The following is a 24,811-nucleotide window of genomic DNA, read 5'->3' on the forward strand; positions in this document are numbered from 1 at the left end:
AATTTTTACACAATAAATGTAAGAGGCACCTGGAACAAGAACAGGAGTGGCATCCCCAAAGCCTTCCTTTTTACAAACCTCCCCATCACCAGCCTCGCACACACACACTCTCTCTCTCTCACACCCCAAGGGTAACCAGAATCCTGATGTCTAACACCATAGATTGATTTTGCCTGTTTCAAAGTGTGTATAAATGGAATTGTGTAAACTTAGGAATCAGGCACTCTCCTTCCACTTGATGATTCCACGATTTTTGTTCTTTGTTTACAGTACGTAAACCAACAGTTAGTCGAAAATATTTGTGACTTTGATCCAACTGCTATGGAACTGAAAGTTAATTTAAGGCTCATTGCTGAATACTTTGAAAGTAAGTTTCCACTTAATTATATTCTAAATCTATACCAACAGCAACAAAATATAGTTGCAATCCAGAGATTTTTATTAGAATACAGTGGCCCAGCATGCGTGTGTGCTCAGTCGTGTCAGACTATTTGCAACCCCATGGGCTGTAGCCCGCCAGGTTCCTCTGTCCATGGAATTTTCCAGGCAAGAATACTGGAGTGGATTGCCATTTCCTACTCCAGGGGATCTTTCTAACTCAGGGATCGAACCCACATCTCCTGCATTGGCATTTACCACTGAGCCACCTGGAAGCCCCAAAGCACCCAAAATTCAATTTTTAGGGGAAAATAGTTCTGATTATAGTCTTCTAAAAGTAAGGGCATTGTCTATAATCTATTGCAATCCCCATAGTGACTATCTGTGCCATGCACATGAGAATTCAGAAGCACCTCTATCTCCCACTTAATGACTCCATATTCAAAATTCTTAAAAAAAAAAAAAAAAGCAAATGGAGGCTGCAGTAAGGCTAGAAGCCAAGTTTGTTAAGCGAAAAGGCAGCTATGATCTTTAGTTTCCATGAAGAACCAAATAAAACAATAGAGCATGAGTCTTTACAGACTAGTAATGTAGACTTTTTGGAAGGAGCATCAGCAGGTGGTTAAGACTCTGCTCTCCCAATGCAGGGGGCATGGGTTCCATCGCTGGTCAGGGAACTAAGATCTCACATGCCATAAATATACATGCACAAGCACACATTCCTCCATGTGGGTGTGTTATCCCACCAGAGACCTGAGGCTGTTTACGTGAATGGAACAGTAAACAATGAACTTATTCTTTCTTAAAAAAAAAAAAAAAAAAGATGTTAAACTAATCATTGATTGGGGAAATGGCTCTGTAAAAATCCCTCACTAAGCCTTGTCTCCCTCTCCCCCATTCTCTTTGGATCCTCCAGACAAAGGGTTTCTGGACTTCTGGGACACATATAGTAGACAGAGAGGCTTGGAACCAGATTCCTAGGACAAGAGATAGGAAAAAGCCACCCAGAGGAAGACAGCCCACACTCCTCAGGTTGTCTGTGGAAGCAGGAAGCAGTGGGTGGATGAGAGAGAGAGAGATGTTCTGGCTTAGAAAGGAGAGATACTCCCAGCAGTTTGGGAATGCTAGACACGAGGTTCACATAGCAGTTAACATGAATTAATGTGGACCAAGAGTGGTGTGAGTGAAGACTATGGCTTCTATGTAGCCTCATGGCTGGTGGCTGATTCACAGGCACCTCTGCATTCCCAGGTGTTAACAGTTCTCGCTGCTTTTAAGGGGTCGTTTAAGGAAAACAGGGGGCTTCCCTGGTGGCTCAGATGGTAAAGAATCTGCCTGCAATTCAGGGCACCTGGGTGTGATCCCTGGATCAGGAGGTTCCCCAGGAGAAGGGAGTGGCAACCCACTCCAGTATTCTTGCCTTAGGAATTTCATGGACAGAGGAGCCATGTGTAGTCCCTGGGGTTGCAAAGAGCTGGACATGCCTGAGCAGTTAACACTTTCACAGATGGGAACTTCTGGCTAACTTTTTGAGGAAATAGCCCCATTGTCAGTAGAAATTTGGAAATTTCCAGGCTTGCTGTTGAAGTCTGAAGCCTTTTTGATTCTGCGCATGTGACTTGTTTTGTTTCTCTCCAGAAGCTATAGAATCACTGCTTTATCCCCACGACCGTGAAACTTCAAAATGATATATCTTTTAAAAAATTATTATATTTATTTTAATTGGAGGATAATTTCTTTACAATATTGTGGTGGCTTTTGCCATGCATCGACATGAATCATCCATGGGTGCACATGTGTCTGTCTCCCCATCCTGAACCCCGCTCCCACCTTCCTCCCCATCCCATCCCTCTGGGTTGTTCCAGAGCACTGGCTTTGAATGCCCTGCTTCATGCATCAAACTTGTACTGGTCATCTACTTTACATATGGTAATATACATGTTTCAGGGCTCTTCTCTCAAGTCATCCCACCCTCGCTTTCTCCCACATAGTCCAAAAGCATGTTCTTTACATCTGTGTTTCTTTTACTGCCTGGCATATAGGATCGTCGTTACCGTCTTTCCAAATTCCATGTATATACGTTAATACACTGTATTGGTGTTTTTCTTTCTGACTTATTCACTCTGTGTAATAGGCTCCAGTTTCATCCACCTCATTAGAACTGACTCAAATGAGTGATTATAGCTCAGTAATATTCCATTGTGTATATATACCACACTTTCTTATCCACGCAGGTCTATTTTCGTCCATTGATCTGAACACTCCCTGGGCCTTTTCAACTGTGAAACGCAGGTCCTTACATCCCAATGATTTCCTCCCTGACATCAAGGTTGCTGCACATGGCTGTGCAGTTTGTGTACTGCACAAATGTACTCTGCTGAGGGGGTGGGGAGCTGAGACCTAACTAGGGTTCCATTCACGATACTGTGGGCTTCAGCTTACACTTACGTCTGCTTGGAAGAGGGGCACCTCCTTCACACACTTTTTTCTGTTCACCAAGCTGTGTGCATTCATCCATTCACACAAAAATGACCTAGAGGTTAGAGGAGGCCCTGCCCTCCCTTTTCTGTGTTCCTTCTTTGCAACTCCTATTATTCAGACATGGGAAATCCTAGATTCAGCCTCCAAAATCCCTATAGTTTCTCTCCTATTTTCCATCTTCTTTGTTTCACTTTCTGAGACATTGTCTCAACCTTTTACATTTGTTAACTTACAGAGGTACATAGTCAAAGAGTTTGGAAGCCATTGCACAGAAGTATGAATTTTTGTAAAGATAAATTGCATTTATTTAAATTCATACATAATTTGATTTATAACTACATCGTGAAAAAAAAGTCAGTACAATGTGATACTGTATAGAAATTATGCTTCAACTGTAATAAGACTACTATATTTGCAAGAACTCAGTTAGGCCTGGAATAAACTTCCACCCAAGGTTTGATAACTCAGGAAAAAATTTGGTTTTACCTCCTCGTTTAACACGAACTCTTGCCCGACAAACTGGAAGCAGCACTCTGCAGTACCTTCAGGACCACGTAAATTAGAGACATATTAGGTCCCTGACTGTCATGGAAAATAAGAATTCTCCTACCTACACAAAAACTGATTGAAACTGACACATATATACCCTTTTAAGTACGATGTTGCATGGACCTTCAGCTCATCGTATGTGGCAGTAATGTTAAGAGGTGGTAGAGGGTATGTGAAACAGCAGAAATAAAAGAACTGCAATTAAGAGAACTAATGATGAAGAGAAGAGCGTTCAATAAATACTGCTTAGAGCTTCCCTGGTGGCTCGGTGGTGTACAGTCCGCCTGCCAATGTAGAAGACATGGATTCAATCCCTGATCTGGGAAAATTACACATGCCAGGGAGTAGCTGAGCCCACGCACCACAACTATTGAGACTGTGCTCTGCAACAAGAGAAGCCACTGCAATGAGAAGCCTGGGTGCCCAACTAGAGAGCAGCCTCAGCTCACTGCAACTAGAGAAAAGCCCAAGCAGCAGCAAAGACCCAGCACAGCCAAAAAACAAGTAAATAAATGAAAAATTTGAAAAAAGAAATACTGCTCACTGATCTTGGGTTAGTTGTTAGTTGAAAGGAGCAGCTACACATTAACTTTGAACTTGAAGCTTAAGAACTTCATTCTTTTTTGCCTCGCACATCTAATTGTCTTTCATTCCCAAAGCTTTTAACTTAATCTAATGTTAAAGCAGAGATTCATAAAATGGAATTTTAATTAGAAATATCTTAAAATGACCCAATGTTTTCAGCAGAATGAATTTCCTATATAATTAAAAGTTTGATTAAGCTAGAATCTACAAAAAAAAAAAAAACATAAAATGTTTCTGAATTAATCGGTTCATAAACAGATTCAAAGGTTGAGCCAGCAATTTTTTAAACTCAGATATATTCAAATAATTTACTATAACCTTTACCAAGGAAGAATTAATCTGTGCACACTGGCTCTCTGCTGAAATGCAAAGAGCTGGCATCTATCCACCACAAGAGGGCAGTAACACTCAACCGTTGTTAATGGGAAACCCGCGGACCGATGGAGGCTTCCTTCAATAGAGGAATCATTAGAGCCAGTTGTTAAGCCATAAATCTCTCATTGGGAACAGGACAGGGAAACAGGAACCTTCGCCCAGACAGGTTCGGAGCTTCTGTCCCCGGTAACAATAAGACAGGAAATAAGCAACAGGGGCTTGTGAAATGGAGCGACTTCGCCCCCCATCCTCACGTCCTTAAATCACCATGGAGATGGCCTACTAGCTTAATAATGGCTGCAGATAGGGGTCTGTTCATCTGGATGTCAGATAAGAGCACTGGCAGGCATCAGTGCAACAGAGCTCTTAATGGGGATTTGGAAAAGGCAGAATAAAGGCTGTGGAGAGCAGCAGAGCTGTTATATCTCAGAAAATTAGTCAGGACTGGTTTTAGAATTGTTCTAATGGCACCCCACTCCAGTACTCTTGGCTGGAAAATCCCATGGACGGAGGAGCCTGGTAGGCTTCAGTCCATGGGGTCGCTAAGAGTCGGACACGACTGAGCGACTTCCCTTTCACTTTTCACTTTCATGCATTGGAGAAGGAAATGGCAACCCACTCCAGTGTTCTTGCCTGGAGAATCCCAGGGACGGTGCAGCCTGATGGGCTGCCGTCTATGGGGTCGCACAGAGTCGGACACGACTGAAGCGACTTAGCAGCAGCAGCAGCAGCAGGGTGTACTTTAATTTAGACTTGTAACATTGGGACATTTTTCAGCCTATAGCATTAACTTTTAAAGCTTCCAGGAAGTTAATACAAAAAGGGATCAACAAATGCATCTCAATATTTTAAGTATGTATGTTAATTGGTCTAGTGTTACTCATATGATATGAATCAGGTATTTTCTAGGTGCTCTCATGTCTGACATCTGCTTTCATTTTTATTCGTAATTGTCACTAATGTTACTGAGCTATAATCTGAAAAGACTTCAATATTTGAAAAGCCTAACTTAATTATTCCACAATGTTGTTTCAATCAACATTTATTAAACACTTACAATTGAGAAAAAAGACAGTGCTTCTGTGTGTGTGTTAAAAGAGGAAACTTTAGAAAATTGCACTCACATGTTTTATACAGTGAGCGTCAAATAAAAATTGAGATTTGAGTATGTTTTCCGTATTTTATGTGCCTTTCCTGTTCCACATTGTACCTTTTGTGGTAGTGATACCTTGAGAACCACAGAAAATCTTAACCTAATTCAGGGAAACTTGTTCCTTCACGTTGATAGAAGACAAGGAAATACGTTCTGTTTTGTCATCCTAATTGACAACCATGAGTGACATAATTGTCATTGTTATTAATGAGCTATTGGATAGAAAACAATATTTAAAATCTCTTATTAATCAATAATGTGTATACATGTGTGCTCAGTCATGTCTGACCCTTTGCAACCCCATGGTCTGTAGCACACCAGGCTCCACCGTCCCTGGGATTCTCCAGGCAAGAACACTGGAGCGGGTTGCCATTTCCTTCTCCAATGCATGAAAGTGAAAAGTGAAAGGGAAGTCGCTCAGTCGTGTCCGACTCTTAGCGACCCCACGGACTGAAGCCTACCAGGCTCCTCTGTCCGTGGAATTTTCCACGCAAGAATACTGGAGGGGTTACCATTTCCTACTCCAGAGGATCTTCCCTACCCAGGGATCAAACCCATGTCTCTTGCATCTCCGAAATTGGCAGGTGGATTCTTTACCACTACACCACCTGGGAAGCCCTTTTATTTGATTATAAATATCATGTAATGGTTTGATTCAAGTCAAATCAATAAACATTTATTGGGTTAGGAACTGTATTAGCCACTAGAAGTAACAAAAAAGTTAAACATAGACCCGAGGGTAGAAGGGACCTGAAAGAATGAACATATTTTTTTGAGCAACTACTCTTTGACAGGTTTTTGCATGTCTTTCCTCTTTGATCCCCATAACAATTCTGAGGTATCTGTTTTGTGGAAGAAGAAACAGGCTCAAGGCAATTAAGAGACTTTTCAAGGTCACAAAACTAGTTGGAGTTGAGCCAAGATTAGAACCCAGATCTGTTTAAGTACATTCTCTTTCCATTGGACCATTCTATTTGAATAGTCATTGACTGACTGACTCCTGAAAAAAGTAATTTTTAAAAAAATTTTATTTATTCTTTGTTGTCCTGGTCTTCCTTGCTGTGCGTGGGCGTTCTGTACTTGTGGTGAGTGGGGAATACTCTTTGTTGAGGTGCACAGACTTCTCACTGCAGTGATTTCTCTTGTTGCGGAGCACCGGCTCTAGGCACATGGGCTTCAGTAGTTGTGGCTCCTGGACTTTAGTTGCTCCGTGGCACGTGGAATCTTCCTGGACCAGGGATGGAAACCTTGTCCCTTGCATGGTAGGTGGACTTCTATCCACTGTACCACCAAGGAAGTCCCAAAAGTAATTTTTAAAAAATAGTTTGCAGTTTAACAAATGAAATATTTTGGTGTGCAGTGATTATAGCTTTAAAAATAATTTTTAATTAGGAAATATTTCAAACATAGAGGTTAGAGACTAATACCTGTGTAGTCATTACAGAACCATATTCTTAATATGTTTTTGAGCCAGACTTTTTTTTAAAGAAAGAAAACATTACAGGAATAGTTGAGAATTTCTATGCTTCTCCCATATTTCATTCTCTTCTTCTCCTCCCTAGAGCTAATACTATTATGAATTTGGTGTTTATATGAATCCATAAACAATATAATATTATTTTACAGGTTTTAAAATTGTTTTTAACTGTATCCAAAAGAACATATTATTATACAGCTTATTTTTGTTCTCAACAGTATGTTTCTAAAAACATAGTTACTGCTGAGTCTTAGTTGTGGCATGTGGGATCTAGTTCCTTGGCCAGGGATGGAACTCAAGCCCCTTGCATTGGGAGCTAGGAGTCTTAGCCACTGGACCACCAGGGAAGTTCCCTTAACAATATGTTTTTGAAATATCCACAATGACGTATGTAGCTCAGCTCTAGTTCTTTGCTAAACGCTGCATGCTGCTGCTGCTGCTGCTAAGTCGCTTCAGTTGTGTCTGACTCTGTGTGACCCCATAGACGGCAGCCCACCAGGCTCCCCTGTCCCTGGATTCTCCAGGCAGGAACACTGGAGTGGGTTGTCATTTCCTTCCTCAATGCATGAGAGTGAAAAGTGAAAGTGAAGTCGCTCAGTCGTGTCCGACTCTTAGGGACCCCATGGACCCATTTAGGATCATCTAAATACATAAAGCAAATATTAACAGACCTAAAAAATATATAGCAACATAATAATAGTAGAAAAATTTAATACCCTATTTTCATCAATGGATAGATCATCCAGATAATCAACAGGGAAACATCAGCCTTAAATAAAACATTAGACTAAATTTACTTAGCAGACAAATACTGAATATTCTAACCAAATGCAGCAGAATTCACATTCTACTAAAGAGCACATAAAACATTCTCCAGGATAAGTCATTAAACAGGTCTTAAATTTGGTCATATTGAATATGTTAAATGCTGCATAGGGTTCCATTATAGGGCTTCCCTGGTGGCTCAGATGGTAAAGAACTCACTTGGAATGCAGGAGACCCAGGTTTGAGCCCTGGGTTGAGATCCATTATATGAATATACCAAAATTAATTTATCCATTTTCCTATAATTACATAAACAAGATTCTGCTATGGTTTTGACTCAAAATATATCTAATGAACTTCTGTCATAATTTTTCTTATATCTCAGTATTAAAATATATTTCAGTAATAAAAGTACAAAACTAACACTTTTTTTTTTTTGGTACAGATCATTCTCGAATTGAAGTATGGAAATTTGGTAATTCTGCCATCGAATACTTATACCACTGGGCACACATCTGTTTAGCTCTCATAAAACTAAACAAAAAAATAAGTGGTGCTATCCCCCCCCCACTGCCATCCAAGACTGACTCCTGTGTGTATGCAAAAATGCCAGGGGGAAGCTTGCCAGGGAAATGATAATGGAATTGCTACTATATTTAGGGTATTTTTGTCATGTTCAGTTTTGCTTGTTAACTATAAAAATATTTTCAATTGGAAAGGAGTGCCACATAGACATATTTTTCTCCTAGACCTTTACCTCAGCACTTTCTAAAACCAAAAGTGCCTCCGAGGGAGAAATTTGATCTAAGAAAATTTGCAGTTAAGGTAGCCATAACCAAATGTATGTTAAAGAACATATTTTAAAGTTTCTTTTTAGTTTTAGCATTTTATCTGCTGTGGGCCTATTATGGTTGGTTGAATGAGTTATTGCAATTCTTTTCAGGTACAAAGTAAAGAACAGATGAGTATTTAGGGGGAAAATGGCAGTTTTTACATCAAAAGAGCACAGTTTTTACATCAAAAAAAATATAATAAAGATTTTAAGAAATGGACTGGGAATTGTTTTTCTAATTTTTCAAAGGCTTTTATGAGCACCACATCCTCTCTGCTCCCATCTCCACTCCCTCACCCCCACTTACCCTAACAAGTTTAAAAGTTATTTCAATAAATAGAAAATCTGGGGAAATGTTTGCCCATGACTCATGGGAAAAAAACCTTTTTCTAACAAAATCTTCATGAGTTCAAGAACTGCAGAATTTATATTTATTTAAATCTTGTTATTACAGCAAACTTTACTGCCCTGTTGTGAGATTTCATCTTTGCAGTAAGATATCTGATGACAGAGTCCATTTTTAATAAAATTTTGGGAAATTAAACTTCATTTTCTTTATTTGGTTGACAAAATGTAATGCGTTCCAAACATCTTATAATTTGAGACTGGAGGTCCCTTTCTAACCTCTGGTGATAAGATGGCAATGTTATTTACCAGCCCTCATCTCTTGGCTGGTCCCATGCCCAGTTTTAACCTATAACCCTGTTTCATATTTGGAAGTGAGCTTTTCAGGGCATTTGCTGCAACATTTCTAGGAACAATGTTCTTGAAGATATTAAACTGATAGCCACACACTCTAATGGCTTCAGAACAAGCTTTTAAGGGGTCCACTGTGAATACAAATAGCATTTTAGGCAGCAAGGAGGGAAAATTTTTGCAGACTGTGACCTGTTGATCCATCGTGATGGGAATTAAGTTATTAATAACTAAATGGCATGCAGCTTAATGATAACAAATATCACACATCTGCATGACATTTTATCTTGAAGTATTTTCACATCCTAGCTCATCTGATCCTCCCAAACATGCAGGGTTGGCAGACTCGACATGATTATCCCCATTTCATAAACAAGGAAATAAGCTCAAAGAGTGAGTTAGCTAGGTTACAATGAGTAAGAGGCACCCACGTGTCCTGTTGGGCTTCCCTAGTGGCTCAGAGGGCGAAGCATTTGCCCACAATGCAGGAGAGCTGGGTTCGATCCCTGGGTCAAGAAGATCCCCTGGAGAAGGAAATGGCAACCCACTCCAGTACTCTTGCCTGGAAAATGCCATGGACAGAGGAGTCTGGTAGGCTACAGTCTCCATGAGTCGCATAGGACTGAGCAACTTCACGTGTCGACTTCTGTTTTATTGCTTTTGGCAGTACGCTAGATATTTCATCAACACTTTCCAAACTTCACTAGGCTAACAATTGTGCTATCATTCTTTTGGGAATGACTTTATTTATTTTTAATCTATTTATTTGTTTCCTTGCCCCAGGTCTTAGTTTTGGCATGCAGGATCTTGAGTTGCAACATGTGAACTCTTACTTGTAGCACATGAGATCTACTTCCCTGACCAAGGATTGAACCTGGGCCCCCTGTATTGGGAGTGTGGAGTCTTAGCCACTGGACCACCAGGCAAGCCCCTGGAAACTACTTTAAAATTAAGCAACCGACAAGGCAGATTGCTTGGATTTATTTGACTATCATTCAAGTAAAATCCTATCCCTTGACACCAGATACTTATTTTTTTAGTGAAGAGGATGTTATTTGTACTTGACTAAAATTTAGATGTTGATTCATGGTTAAGTCTATTTATTTGACTCAGTAGATTTATTTACTTGTATTTACATATACTTCAGAAGCTCAGACTTGATTAACTGGTTATTTTTTTAGATTTCTCTATAGCTTATAGGTAACAATGGAGAAGGCAATGGCACCCCACACCAGTACTCTTGCCTGGAAAATCCCATGGATGGAGGAGCCTGGTAGGCTGCAGTCCATGGGGTCCCTAAGAGTCAGACATGACTGAGCAACTTCACTTTCACTTTTCACTTTCATGCATTGGAGAAGGAAATGGCAACCCACTCCAGTGTTCTTGCCTGGAGAATCCCAGGGACGGGGGAGCCTGGTGGGCTGCCGTCTATGGGGTCGCACAGAGTTGGACACGACTGAAGCAACTTAGCAGCAGCAGCAGCATAGGTAACAATGACACTGCATACTGAAGACCTTCCATATCACTTTCTTTTATATTAATAATTACAGCTTTCCATGGTCCAGGAACAAAATAAATGTTCCAAGACAATGATATTGGAATTCAATTGGAAGCCCCTATTGGCCCTTTTAACAGCTTTATTGAAATATAACACATATACTATATAATTCACATACTTAAAGTGTACAACTAAATGGTTTTTAAGTATATTCACATAATTGTGGAACTATTCACAACAATTTCAGAAGATTTTCATCACCCCCATAAAAAACTCCATACCTTTAGCAATACTCCCCATTTTTCTCACTCCAGTCTTAGGCAACTACAAATCTTGCTTTTTCTATGGGTTTGTCTATTCTGGATATTTTATATAAAAAGAATTATATGTGGTCTCTTGAGACTGACTTCCCATTCCTTCCTAATCTAAATGTGATCAAGCAACCAGTAGCCCTTAACTTCTACAGACATTCTCAATTACTGACTCAGAAGACCCTTTGCAGGTAATTTAGGGACTTTTCATTCCTCTTCTGTAAGGTTTTTATGCAATGCCACTCCACCTAACCCCACCCTGCGTGAGTACTAAGTCACTTTAATTGTGTCTGACTGTGTTACTCTATGAACCACAGCCTTCTGGGCTCCTCTGTCCATGGAATTCTCCAGGCAAGAATACTGGAGTGGGTTGCCCGCCTCCAGATCTTCCTGACCCAGGGATCGAACCCATGGTCTCTTACATCTCCTGCATTAGGCAGGCAGGTTCTTTACCACTAGCGCCACCTGGGAAGCCCTAACCCCACCCTACATCATCCTTAACTCTATGTTCCTGCTCTCCCCCATATGATCTTATTATAAAGACCTCAATAGACAAGCTCAATTAATTAAATACTGCCTATTTCTTTCTCCTGTAGGTATTGTAATTCCCCTTGGTGGGTGTTCCATCTCCTAGTCATTACCCTATTTTACCTTTGCTCAGTCTACTGCCTGAGCTTAAACTGTCCTGCCCACAGATCGTAACTGGTGAAACACTCGAGGTGGCCAAGTTTTGTTCCATGTGACCCTGATTCTGTAGCCACAGCTGTTCGAATTGGGGTTGACCACTTGCCAAAGGGAGACCAATTTGTGAAATAGTCTAATATAAAAAGCACCCAAACCATTGACAAACCAAACTGGGAAATAGCAATAGAGCAGTGTCTAGAAGGGTGTTTTTTAGAGAGGCCAAAAATGTCACCATAGGCTTTAAACAAATTGAAGCATGCTGCCATGCAGACACCACAAGTTAGCCGAACCTGTAGGCTGAGAAAAGCGAGTACAGTTGACTCTTGAACAACACTGGAGTTAGGGGTGAACCACCCAATGTGCAGTCAAAAATGCACGTACAACTCTGGTCAGCCTTCTGCCTCTGGGGATTCAACTAACCATGGATCTGTAGTTATTCAGTACGTATTTACCGGGAAAAAAAAAAAATCCATGTGTGAGTAGAGCCAAGAAGTTCAAACCTGTTCTAGAGACAACTGTAGTTGGTTAGGGAAGAGTGCGCACAAAAGGAAGCAGAGAATGAAAGAGTAGGGATAAGTAATACTAGTGTCAAAAAGTTAAATCAAGATCCTTAAGTTTGGGTGCTGAGGGTCCTACAGTTGTCTTGCATCCAAGTCTAGTTGACTGTTCTGTGCTTGAAATCTTATCTCTGCAAGACTAAGACAGAATTCTCTGTTGTGTAACAGAAGTATGGGAGTGATGATGCTGCCTTTTACTGGCTTACTCTGCTTCTGTCATTACAACTTCTCCCATTAAAGATCCCAAATACAGGTTCAAAATATTAGAAGACTTCTTCAAGTCTCTGGTCCACTGTAGCAACCACTTGCCTTGCTGCAAACCAGGCCAAGTAATTGAAGAACTCAAACTCTCTGCAACACTGAGAAATCAGCCCTCTAGCTTTGGGAAAACCTCACAACTGCTTCATTACAACAGCCTGTAGGCAACAGGAGAATACAGAATCCAATATTCCAATGTAGAAGTTCGAATTATATAGGATATTGAGCCTATGATTTTGTGTAACTAATTCTCCACTCATTCTCTTTAAGAAGCAGATAGCCCAGGCCGGGGCGGTGGGGGTGGGGGTGGGGGGGCGTCTTTATTATTTACCCTTTACTGATTCTTTTTAAGCAAAGTAACACATGCTCATAGTTTAAAGAATCCTCTGTCATACAAGGTCTGTCAAAACCAGAGCATTTCCCAGCTCCACCTTACCCCTATTTTCCTTGCTTCTGAGTCAACTATTTTCAATTCGTTTAGCTCAAGAGTTAATAAACAGTACAAGCTAAATCTAGCCAGTTGCCTGTCATGATAGTTTTATTAGAAAAGTCATGCCCAAATGGTCTGTGACTTCTCTCACACCCCTGGGCAGAGTTGAGTAGCTGCCAGAGACTTCTGACCCATAAAATCTAAAGATTTACTATTTGACCTTTTGCACAAAAAGTTTGCCAACCTGTTTTGGCTGTAGTTTTGACATGCACCTCCATGTTGCAAAATAACATGCCATGTGGCTTTTTTTTTTTTTCCTGAATTAGGCAGTATTTATTAACCTCCCAGAATGCAAGAGATTTAGCTCCTTCCTCAGCGTGTGCATCCCCCTCTCCACACACACACTTCCTACTCCTTCATTCTTCCCAACTACCTTGTAATTTAGATCAGAATAGCTGCTTATTCAGTGTTTGCATTATCATGATCATGTATGCTTATTTAGGACTTAGCCATGTGGTAAGTTATAATTATTTCTCTTTTCATGTTGACACATTTATTATATACAGGATATGATATAAAGTATACATGTAAACAACCAGATAGAGATATATAGGTGAGGTCAGGAAGGGTATTTCTGTCCTCATCAAGTTGGGGTGCACCATCCTCATGGCAGGTGGATATTTTCACCAACCCAGAAGCTCTCAGAATTCCATATATTGGGTTTTCTTAATGGAAACTTCATTATGTAGGCAAGACCAATCATTAATTTGGTTTAAAACCCTCTCTCCTTCCCTGAGGATAGGGGTGGGAAAGAAAATTCCAAGCTTCTAATTATGATGTGGTCTCTCTGGTGATAAGCTCCCATCAGATGCTATCCAGGGTTACCTCATTGAAACAAAAACCCTATCACTCAGAGAACCAGGGACCAGGGTCAAAGATCAAATAGCAAAACACAAATTGCTCTTCGTGCTTTTATTACTCAGGAAATCACAAGGGTTTTAGGAGATCTGTACCAGGAATCAGGGACAGAAAGCAATGTATGTCTCTCTATTTTTTTTCCCTCATTTTTATTTTTGGCTGCACTGGGTCTTCGTTGCTGTACATGGGCTTTCTCTAGTTGCATGGTGAGTGGGGGCTACCCTTTAGTTACAGTGCATGGGTTTCTCATCACAGTGGCTTCTCTTGCTGTGGAGGAAGGCTCTAGGGCCCTGGGGCTTCGGCAGTTGCAGTGTGTATGCTCAGTAGTTGTGGCATTTGCTTAGCTGCCCCGTGGCATGTGGGATCTTCCCAGACCAGGGACTGAACCTGTGTACCCTACACTGACAGGTGGATTCTCAACCACTGCACCACCAGAGAAGTCCATACATGTATGTATGTATATATATATATAGATAGATAGATAGATCCTTTTATTACACTGTGCCCCAAGATTTCATATCTGGCTTCTGTCTGGCCTTACCCTAATCACTTTGGGGGGAAAAAAAAGACATTCAGCACATTCCTATATGCAAAGTTATATAATTCCTATAATAGTATGTTTCAGCATTAATTCATTTAAGAGTGGATCTTAAAGTGTGGTTTGTGGACTCCTGCAGGTCCCTAAAACACTTTGGGGATTTTCCAGGTCAAAACTATATTTCTAACAATGCTAGGACATTATTTGCCTTTTTTCACTCTTATCCTCACAACAGTGTGCAAGAGAACTTTCCAGAGCCTTCTTGATGCGTGATGATGTACTTGTTCTGACAGTTAATAGAACATGTGTGGATTCTTTTAACTTTTTTCTTCTAGTTTTATTGAGATACAATTAATATACAGCACTGTATAAGTTTATAGTGTATAGCATAATAATTTGACATATATATTATGAAAAGATTACAGTAAATTTAGTGAACATCCATCATCTCATAAATACAAAATAAAAACTATTTTTCCTTATGACGAGAACTCTTAGGATTTACTCTGTGAACAACTGTCATATATAACATACAGCAAGTCAATTATATTAATCATGTTATGCATTACATCCAAATACTTATTTATCTGGAACTTTGTACCCTTTGACCACCTTCATCCAATTCCTCCTTCCACTACCCCACCCCTTCCTGCTTAAAAAAAAAAAAAAAAATTATACTACACAAAGATATAAAGATCTACACAAAGATACAAAGACACAAGAAATGGTAAACCTGTGGAATAACATATTTTTCTTATTTAAAAATATTCTTAAAGGGTAATTGTTTAAAGAAAAATAATTTATTGTGCATTTATAAGATTGTTAGAAGTTATAACAATGCTGTGACAAAATACAGCACAAAGTTTCAGAGAGGGAAATTGGAAGTATACTTTTTAAAGTTTTTGAGTGGTACATTGTTACTTGAAGATAGATTGTGACAAAGATGTATACTAGGAAACTTACTCTTGCCTGGAAAATCCCATGAACAGAGGAGCCTGGTGGGCTGCAGTCCATGGGGCCGCTAAGAGCCGGACACGACTGAGTGACTTCACTTTCACTTTTCACTTTCATGCATTGGAGAAGGAAATGGCAACCCACTCCAGTGTTCTTGCCTGGAGAATCCCAGGGATGGGGGAGCCTGGTGGGCTGCCGTCTCTGAGGTCGCACAGAGTCGGACACAACTGAAGCGACTTAGCAGCAGCAGCAGCAGCAGCAAACTTATAGCAAAACCTCGCCAAAAAACATTAAAAAAAAAGCCAAGTATGGCCAATAAACCAACAAAGAAATTGAATCATAAAAATCTTAAGCTAAGTCATAAAAATTTATTGATTAATCCAAAGTCAAGGGGAAAGTGGCAGAGGAGGGTACAAAGGACAGACAGGAAAAGGAAAAAACAAACTGCAACTACACTAATACTTGCGTTAATGAAAACGTTCTACATACCAACTTAAAAGGAAGAAATCGCCATACTGGATAAAAAGCAACACCCAACAACATGCTAGCAACAAGAGATCCACTTTATATTAAAAGTTATATATTATATGAAAAGACACAAATTGATTAGGTTAAAAGTAAAAGGATGGGAAAGCATATACTATGCTAAAAACCAATGCTGGTTATAAATACTAATATTAGATTAAGTAGATAAAAAACAAATAAAGAGGATCCTTTTTTAATGGTATGCTGCTGCTGCTAAGTCGATTTAGTCGTGTCCGACTCTGTGCGACCTCATAGACGGCAGCCCACCAGGCTCCCCCATCCCTGGGATTCTCCAGGCAAGAACACTGGAGTGGGTTGCCATTTCCTTCTCCAATGCATGAAAGTGAAAAGTGAAAGTGAAGTCGCTCAGTCGTGTCCAACTCTTAGTGACCTCATGGACTGCAGCCTAGCAGGCTCCTCCGTCCATGGGATTTTCCAGGCAAGAGTACTGGTGTGGGGTGCCATTGCCTTCTCCTCTTAATGCTATAGGGGTCAATATAAAAAGACACAACAACTCTAAATGTTTAAATATGTAGAAGGGAAAGTTAGTCGCTCAGTAACATTCAACTTTTTGCTACCTCGAGGATGTAGCCCGCCAGGCTCCTCTGTCCATGGAATTCTCCAAGCAAGAATACCGGAGTGGGTAGCCATTCCCTTCTCCAAGGGATATTCCCCACCCAGGGATTGAAACTGGGTCTCCAGCATTGCAGGCAGATTCTTTACCATTTGAGCCACCAGGGAAGCCCAAGTATCTAATAACAAAACTTCAAAATGCAGTACGTGAAACAAAACCCGACAGGAGTAAAAGGGGAAATAGACAAATCCACAACTACACTTGGAGGTTTAAACGTCCTTCTGTCGGCAGTTCACAAGATCTCTTCGACTACTGTACAACTAGTTTGGCATGGGCCGAGAAACAGTGGGTTCACACGTGAAATGTGATTAAATTTTTTTTTAATATCATGTATGATTTTATTTTCTATACCCAGTGGCACTATAGTATTGTTATTCATCACTACTGTCCAATAGTAATATACTTAGCGTATGGATTTTCATCTTCTATCAAGTTACCCTAAGCCAGGAATGGGTGCGTGCTCAGTCATGTCCGACCCTTTGCGATCCATGGGGTCTCTAAGAGTCGGACACGACTGAGCGACTTCACTTTCACTTTTCACTTTCATGCATTGGAGAAGGAAATGGCAACCCACTCCAGTGTTCTAGCCTGGAGAATCCCAGGGACGGGGGAGCCTGGTAGGCTGCCGTCTATGTGGTCGCACAAAATCGGACACGACTGAAGCGACTTAGCACAGCACAGCACAGACTATAGCCCACCAGGCTGCTCTGTCCATGGAATTTTCCAGGCCAAGAATAGTGGAGTGGGTTGTCATTTCCTCCTCCAGGGAATCTTTTCCACCCAGGGATACTTACACTGAACACCCCACGGTGTTCAAAAAATACCTTGTTAAAAAAACACATTGTTTAAAAAAAAAAAAAAACACACTCGACAGCCTAGAGCAGTTGTTTTCAAACTAGAGTATCAGGATTATCTGGTGGACTTGTTAAAATTCAGATTTCCAGGCCCATCCCAGCGTTTCTGATTCCGTAGGTACGGGACAGGGCCAAAATTTTCCATTTCTAACAAATTGCCGGGGGATGCCAATTCCCGGGACCACACTCTTGGAATCACTGGCCTAAAATTTTGTTATTCCTTTCTTACCACTGATTTCGAGGCAATCCGTCGGTTTTCAAACAATTCCCAAGGATAAAGACTCCATTCCCAGCAATGCGAAAGTAACCCAAAGTCAAACCCAGCGGCTACGCGAGGTCTAGGCCGGCCAAAGCCCCGCGAGAATTCGCGTGATGACGCCAGCGTCTGCATCAGCGTTACGTCGGCGTCGGCCACGTTCAGCGGAGACGGGAGCAAGATGGCGATTCCGGGCAGGCAGTGAGTGATCCGGGAGTTAGGGTCAGACTGGGGAGTGAGATACCACGGCGACTGTGTCTTTGGCCGAGGAGTAGAAGTGCGCTGGAAGTGAAGGGGCTGTGTCGTCAGGGATAGAGGCGGGGAAAGCGAGAAATCCCGAGGAACATATATTCCCATCCCCCCACACATTTTGCAGGATGGAAGCCCGAAGTTTGAGGGAGAAACTTGTGAGGAAATAAAGGAAGTTAGGCTGAGGGGCAGAGAGCGAGACTTTTCTATTTTCCAAAAGCTCGGTCTGAGGCCCCTCAGTCTTGCTTCCTACCCCGCGCTTGAGTTTCTCCCCGGTTGGATGCTTTCAGGGGAAATGAGAAGAGAGACAATTCCTGGCTTTCTTAGAGGGCCTTGTTCTCCTTGGCAGCTCAAGTTCTGATTCCCGCCCTCCCTTCTCGGTTTAGGAATGTTGTGCTGAGAAGCCACAAAAAAGGGTAGGCACATAGGGAATTGGGGTATACCTTGCGGTAAAAGAGAAATGTTACATGTTTTTGGAAGCTTTACCTTACATATATAATCCTCAGTTGTGATGCGGCTTCCCGTTTTATCTGCATCTTAAAGGCCCAAACGTGAGAAACCAATTGAGTTGGGTCTGATGGGATGGTTCTTTCAGGTGCTCCAAGACAAAGCACGTGAGCTTTATAAAGTGTAATGGTAATTCGCCCCATAGCTACTTGGGTTTCTCAGTTAATGTAATCTTTAAAAAAATTTAATGGATGACATTAATCTTTAATTAACTTCTTTAAAATGATATATACCCAGTAAGGGGTGGGGGGAATGTTTTCTTGACTCTTGTTAGGCCACAAGGATAATATAGAGTCTTTTTCTTCTTAGTGGACCTCAACTGAGCTTTCCACTAACATTTTTTTTTAAACTTTCCTGTCGTTTCACTATCTAAAACTTCTAAACTCTTCATTCACTTCTCTTCTTTAACCTAGAATGATAGTTTAAAAATCTTTAGTGCATTTTGAAGCTTTTAGATCGTTGAAAATCAGAACCAGGGTTGTATGATCATAAGCGCTGTGACATGTTTTGACTTGGTAGCTTCATCCCGAAGAGGTAGTGGATGTATTACTGTTTTAACATTTAAGTATAATGATGTAATTTCTATTTCAAAACAAAAAATATGCAGGTATGGGCTTATTTTGCCAAAGAAGGCACAGCAGTTGCACCCTGTTTTGCAAAAACCTTCAGTGTTTGGGAATGATTCTGATGATGATGATGATGAGGTAAGGGAAACTTTTTCTACGGCATTGTTGGAAATGTTTTTGTTTTTAAATTGAACTTATGAATTTGATATCTTTGCTTGCTTCAAATGTTTTGTTAGTACAGTGTATCTGTAGCATAATTTACAGAAGTGTCAAAGGAATATTTAAAGAAGAAAGCGCTATTGGTGGTTTGGTGTGTTTTGTTTTGTTTTTTTGGTAAGTGATAAATGGATAATCCAAGAGATTTTCTTTCAACAGCTATGAACTTCAGCTATTTTTAAGCAGTTAGACAAAGTAATTTCACACAACTAATACTGGTACAACAAAATTGTTAGTGTAAAGATCCTAGGAAATAAGCTATTGAGATGTCACCAATTTCCTAGAAATTTTTATCAGCAAAATAGTTTCTTGTGAGATGATTTTTGTAATTATTCAGTATCTGCTAAATGTAATTACTCAGTGTAGTTATGGTAGTGTGTAAAGTTAGCATTGATAATACTACAATAACATCTAATACAAACATTCTGTGTTTTAGCAGCCAAAACAGTGTTTTTCTATGAAGCCCACAGTTCTTAACAAGCATATCAAAATAAGCACATGCTTCCAAATGTGTGAAATTTGAAATTAATAGATTTTAAGTGTGTAAAATATTAAATTCATGGATTTTAAGTGTATGGGTTGATGACTTTTGACAAATACATATGCCTCAAAGTGAAAGTGTTAGTTGCTCAGTCATGTCCAACTCTTTGCAACCTCATGGACTGTATCCTACTAGCCTCCTCTGTCCATGGAAGAATTCTCCAGACAAGATTACTGGAGTGAGTTGCCATTCCTTTCTCCAGGGAATCTTCCTGACTCAGGGACTGAACCCAGATTTCCTTCATTGCAGGCGGATTCTTTGCCATCTGAGCCACCAGTCAAGATGTAAAACATTTCGCTCTTCCCTGAAAGTTCTTTCATACCTCTTTGCAGTTAATTTACTTTCCCATATTTTGCCCCAGACAACTATTTCATTGTGGTTTTGATTTGCATTTTGATGATGACCTATGATTTTGGCCATTTACGTATCATCTTTAGAGAAATGTCTGTTGGCATAATGTGCCTAGATTTTTTTTTTTTGGCCTAGTTTTTAATTGGGTTATTTGTCATTTTGCTATGAGTTGTAAGATTCCTTTGTATGTTCTAGGTACAGATCACTTGGTGGTGGTGGTGGTTTAGTTGCTAAGTCATGTCCGACTCTTGTGACCCCACGAACTGTAGCCTGCCAGGCCCCTCTGTCCATAGGATTCTCCAGGCAAGAATAAGTTATTAGATGTAATTTGTAAATATTTTCTCCCATTCTGTGGATTGTCCTTTCACTTTCTTGACAATGTCCTTTGAAGTACAAAAGTTCAATTTTGAGGAAGTCCGGTATATTTTTTTCCTTTAGTTGTTACTGCTTTGGTGTCATTACCTAAGAAACCATTGCTTAATCCAAGGTCAAGGTTTATGCATATGCTTTTGTCTAAGAATTGTGTAGTTCTTCAGATTACATCTGTGGTTCATTTTGAGTTAAATTTTGTATTTGATATGAGATAGAGGGTTTCCTTTCATTCTTTGCATGTGGAGGGATATCCAGTTGTCTCAATACCATTTGTTGAAGGCTCTTCCCCACTGAATTGACAGTACCCTTGTGGTTTGTTTTAATGTACATTCAGACAGTTCAGTCGCATAGTGGTGTCTGACTCTTTGTGACCCCATGGACTGCAGCACGCCATGCTTCCCTGTCCATCACCAACTCCCAGAGCTCGCTCAAACTCATGTCCATCAAGTTGGTGATGCCATCCAACCATCTCACCCTCTGTCGTCCCCTTTTCTTCCTGCTTTCAATCTTTCCCAGCATCAGGGTCTTTTCCAGTTAGTCAGTTCTTAACATCAGGTGGCCAAAGTACTGGAGCTTCAGCATCATTGCTTCCAATGAATATTAAGGACTGATTTCCTTTAGCATTGACTGGCTTCATCTCTTTGCAGTCCAAGGGACTCTAAGGAGTCTTTTCCAACACCACTGTTCAAAAGCATCAATTCTTTGGTGCTCAGCTTTCTTTATGGTCCAACTCTTGCATCCCTATGTGACTACTGGAAAAACCATAGCTTTGACTAGATGGACCTTTGTCGGCAAAGTAATGTCTCTCCTTTTTAATGTGTTGTCTAGGCATTTTTTTTAAAATATTTTAAAATTCTCCTCTTTCACTTTCATCAAGAGGTTCTTCAGTTCTTCGTTTTCTTCTATAAGGGTGGTATCATCTGCATATCTGAGGTTATTGACATTTCTCCCGGCAGTCTTGATTCCAGCTTGTGCTTCATCCAGCCCAGCATTTCACATGATGTACTCTGCATGTAAGTTAAATAAGCAGGGTGACAATATACAGCCTTGACGTACTCCTTTCCCAATTTGGAAGCAGTCCATTGTTCCATGTCTGGTTCTAACTGTTGCTTCTTGACCTGCATACAGATTTCTCAGGAGGCAGGTAAGGTGGTCTGATATTCACATCTCTTTAAGAATTTCCCTCAGTTTGTTGTGATCCACACAGTCAAAGGCTTCAGCATAGTCAATAATGTCAAAAAATTTTTAATGTACAAGTAATTTTTAAAATCACTATGGACACAACAGAAAAATATGACACGCTTATCTTGAGGTTTCACATAAATTATCCTGGCATACCAATGTAATACAAAGCAGCATTGCTCCAATTTGAGAAGGATGGGTTTGTACAAGTGATCTAGAAAGTTTACTCGTATGATTACTGTTTCTTTTCCATTGTGAGATGCGCCTAGTGGTAGCTGGACAGTGAGTACTGTATAGTCAGAAAAGAAAGGCCTAGAGCCATTTTTCTCTTCCTTTTTCTCCCCGTTCCTTTTACATAGAGGGACTTTAATGCAGAGAATTGGTTATATGGGTGATTGAAGACTTGAGAAGCTACAAGAGATGGTGAAGCAACACAGAGTTTGTTGTTGTTTAGCTGCTAAGTTGTGGCTGACTCTTTTGCAACCCCCTGGACTATAGGCCACCAGGTTCCTCTGGCCATGAGATTTCCCAGGCAAGAATCTTGGAGTGAGTTGCCATTTCCTTCTACAAGGGGTCTTTCCCCACCCAGAGATCGAATCTGTGTCTCCTGCATTGGCAGGTGGATTCTTGACCACTGAGTCACCTGGGAAGCCCAACCCAAAGATTAGCAGTAGTAAAAAGCAAGAAGTGATAAATGGAGAGATTGAAGTAGGAGTTGGGTTCTGGAGGCCGGGGACTAGGATTACTTGGTGGGAACTGAACTTTTCTAAAAGGAGTTGAAGCCACAGGGAAGATTCAGTCTCAGAGAGAAAGGCAGGGAGAAATACTAGTTGTATCCCATTCTTCTACCCTCCAATACACTATCTTGGTATCTCTTTGATAGAGCCCAGTCAGAAGCCTACTGATGAAGGAGCTGCAGTTTAGTTCTTAATGAGCAGAGAATATAAAATTGTTCCTTAGCATAATTTCTTTACCTATAGAAAATCAGTGTAGGGGAATTCTTTGGTAGTTCACTGGTTAGGTCTTTTCTGTTTCACTGCTGAGGGCCCAAGTTCGACCCCCTGCTCAGGGAACTAAGATCCCACAAGCCATGCCATGTGTCTAAATAAATGTGATGAATTCCAGTTTATCCTTGCATATTATTTAAATGTTAGTAAGCTTTGAATATAAAATCTTTTTTAAAATTTATTTTATTGAAGTGTAGTTGATTGAGAATGTTGTGTGAATTTCTGCTGTCCAGCAGAGTGATTCAGTTTTATCTATATGTCTATATACACATTCTTTTTCATATTCCATTATGGTTTATCAGGATATTGAATCTAGTTCTCTATGCTGTACAGTAGACCTTGTTGTTTATTTATTGTCTATATAATAGTTTACATCTGCTAATCCCAAACTCCCTGTCCATTTTCTCCCCCACTCCCCCTCGGCAACCACAAGTCTGTTCTCTATGTCTATGAGTCAAACTCTTCTTTAAAAATTAATCCGTTTAAGGAACAATAAGGTTATTCCTATTTCGGAAAAGACAGAGAAAGATATTTTATGGTTCCCGAGGGCATTTGATACACCTGATGAGCTTCCAAAGCAAATCAATTATTCTTTTTTTTTCAGCAATTCCACAGAAGCAATTAAGAACCCAAATTTAAGATCAGACTTTTCTTTCAGTGGTCCAGCAGAGGGGGCCCTACCAAATGAAATCTGTTTTAATATGTGCTGATATCCAGAATTAGTTTAAAAATGGGAGAAAGTGGTAGTCTAGCAATTTAAATTATTACTAAATAGTCCCTCTTTTTTAAATTAGCAGAGCTAAATAGACAGTTATTTTGTTCAAATGCAGAGGAGATGAAGAGTTTTTACCCCATATAAGTAAGGTTTATGTATGTGTGCTCAAGTGCTCAGTCACATCCGACTCTTTGCGACCCCATGAACTGTAGCCCACCAGGCTCCTCTCCATGGCATTTCCCAGGCAAGAATACTGGAGTTGGTTGGCTTTTCCTTCTCCAGGGGATCTTCTCGACTCAGGGATCGAACCCGAGTCTCTTGTGTCTCTGGCATTAGCAGGCAGGTTCTTTACCACTGAGCCATCTGGGAAGCCCCTGTAAGTAAGGTTTATAGTGTATCCAGATGCTGTTATCTGGTCAAAAGTGTTTGAGTAGTTTTGCTATGGTGCTAATGTGTTTATTTTCTGTTTTTCTGATTCTTCTTCTTTATTCCAGCCCCATTGCTACCACCTTTATCACTTCTGTCATGAATTAATAGCTTTATAATTAGTTTCTTTATCACTTCTCTTTCCTCAAATTCATTTCAAATACTGTTGATAGATTGATCTGCCTAAAACAGTTCTAATCACTGTTACTTCCTTGCTTTTAAACGTAAATGTATTTAAAATCTAAACTTCTTATCTTGACACTAACAGCCTTCCCTGTGCTTTGGCTTCAAAATGCTCGTTAGCGTTTTGTCCTGTTTCTCCATGCAGAGTACACTGTCATGTTTGTATTTTTTTTTTACAACTCTACTTTTGTTCACACTGGAAGTGTCTCTGTCATATATGTCAAATTATAGCCATCTTTTAAAACCCAGTGCAAATGCTACCTTCTTCAAGATTTTCCCCACTGGAAACACTCTTCATTTTTCTGACACTCTTTATCATTCTTAGAGCACTTTGCTTTTTATACCTTATATTGTAAGTTATTTGCATACAAGTTTTACACTGTGCAAGAGTATGAGCTCTAGGAGTTAAGATCTATCTGTGCTGACTTCCAAGAATGAGTAAAATTATTTACTCAGATGTTTTAGCTGTGTTGTAAAGAGCAGATAGTAGACACTTTAGGTTTTGCAAGCTAAGTGCTCAACTTTGCTTTCACAGTGTGAAAGTAGCCATTAGATAACATGTAAATGAATGAGCATGACTGATGTGTTCTAATAAAACTTTATTTACAAAGGGGGGGGGGGATAGCTGAAATTTAGCTGTACTTGCTGTCCATTGATGTATACAATTATCCAAAGTACTTCTGACAAGTATTTCACAAGTGTTTTAAAGTGGTTAGTGACTAAAATAGATGTTGCATGACAAGTTAAAACATGAAACTTCCTTTTAGATATTTCTGTGATAAATGCTT

At 40.2% G+C, this 24,811-nt stretch overlaps 2 protein-coding genes and 1 non-coding gene across 7 annotated transcripts in view; all 3 read left to right on the top strand.

Moving 5' to 3' along the window:
* Positions 1–10,343, top strand: part of EFCAB5 (EF-hand calcium binding domain 5) — a 107,253-nt gene extending 96,910 nt beyond the window's left edge. For 3 of the 4 annotated variants that reach the window (XM_059878301.1, XM_024980696.2, XM_059878302.1), the window contains 2 exons: positions 271–367; positions 8,209–10,343. In XM_059878301.1, coding sequence (XP_059734284.1) covers positions 271–367; positions 8,209–8,399 — 288 coding nt within the window. In that variant the 3' untranslated portion in view covers positions 8,400–10,343. The remainder of the gene's footprint in view (positions 1–270; positions 368–8,208) is intronic. The other variant, XM_059878303.1, reaches the window with a different exon arrangement.
* Positions 10,344–17,861: 7,518 nt separating this feature from the next.
* NSRP1 (nuclear speckle splicing regulatory protein 1) overlaps positions 17,862–24,811 on the top strand; it is a 45,441-nt gene continuing 38,491 nt past the window's right edge. The window contains 2 exon segments of one of the 2 annotated variants that reach the window (NM_001046462.1): positions 17,862–17,909; positions 19,072–19,168. In NM_001046462.1, coding sequence (NP_001039927.1) covers positions 17,890–17,909; positions 19,072–19,168 — 117 coding nt within the window. In that variant the 5' untranslated portion in view covers positions 17,862–17,889. 2 annotated transcript variants of the gene reach the window in all.
* On the top strand, positions 18,124–18,217 carry MIR423 (microRNA mir-423). Its single transcript, NR_030961.1, has one exon. It is a non-coding gene; the product is annotated as a microRNA mir-423 (primary transcript).

This window comes from Bos taurus, chromosome 19, assembly GCF_002263795.3.
Source record: "Bos taurus isolate L1 Dominette 01449 registration number 42190680 breed Hereford chromosome 19, ARS-UCD2.0, whole genome shotgun sequence".
In the NCBI taxonomy this organism is placed as follows: domain Eukaryota; kingdom Metazoa; phylum Chordata; class Mammalia; order Artiodactyla; family Bovidae; genus Bos; species Bos taurus.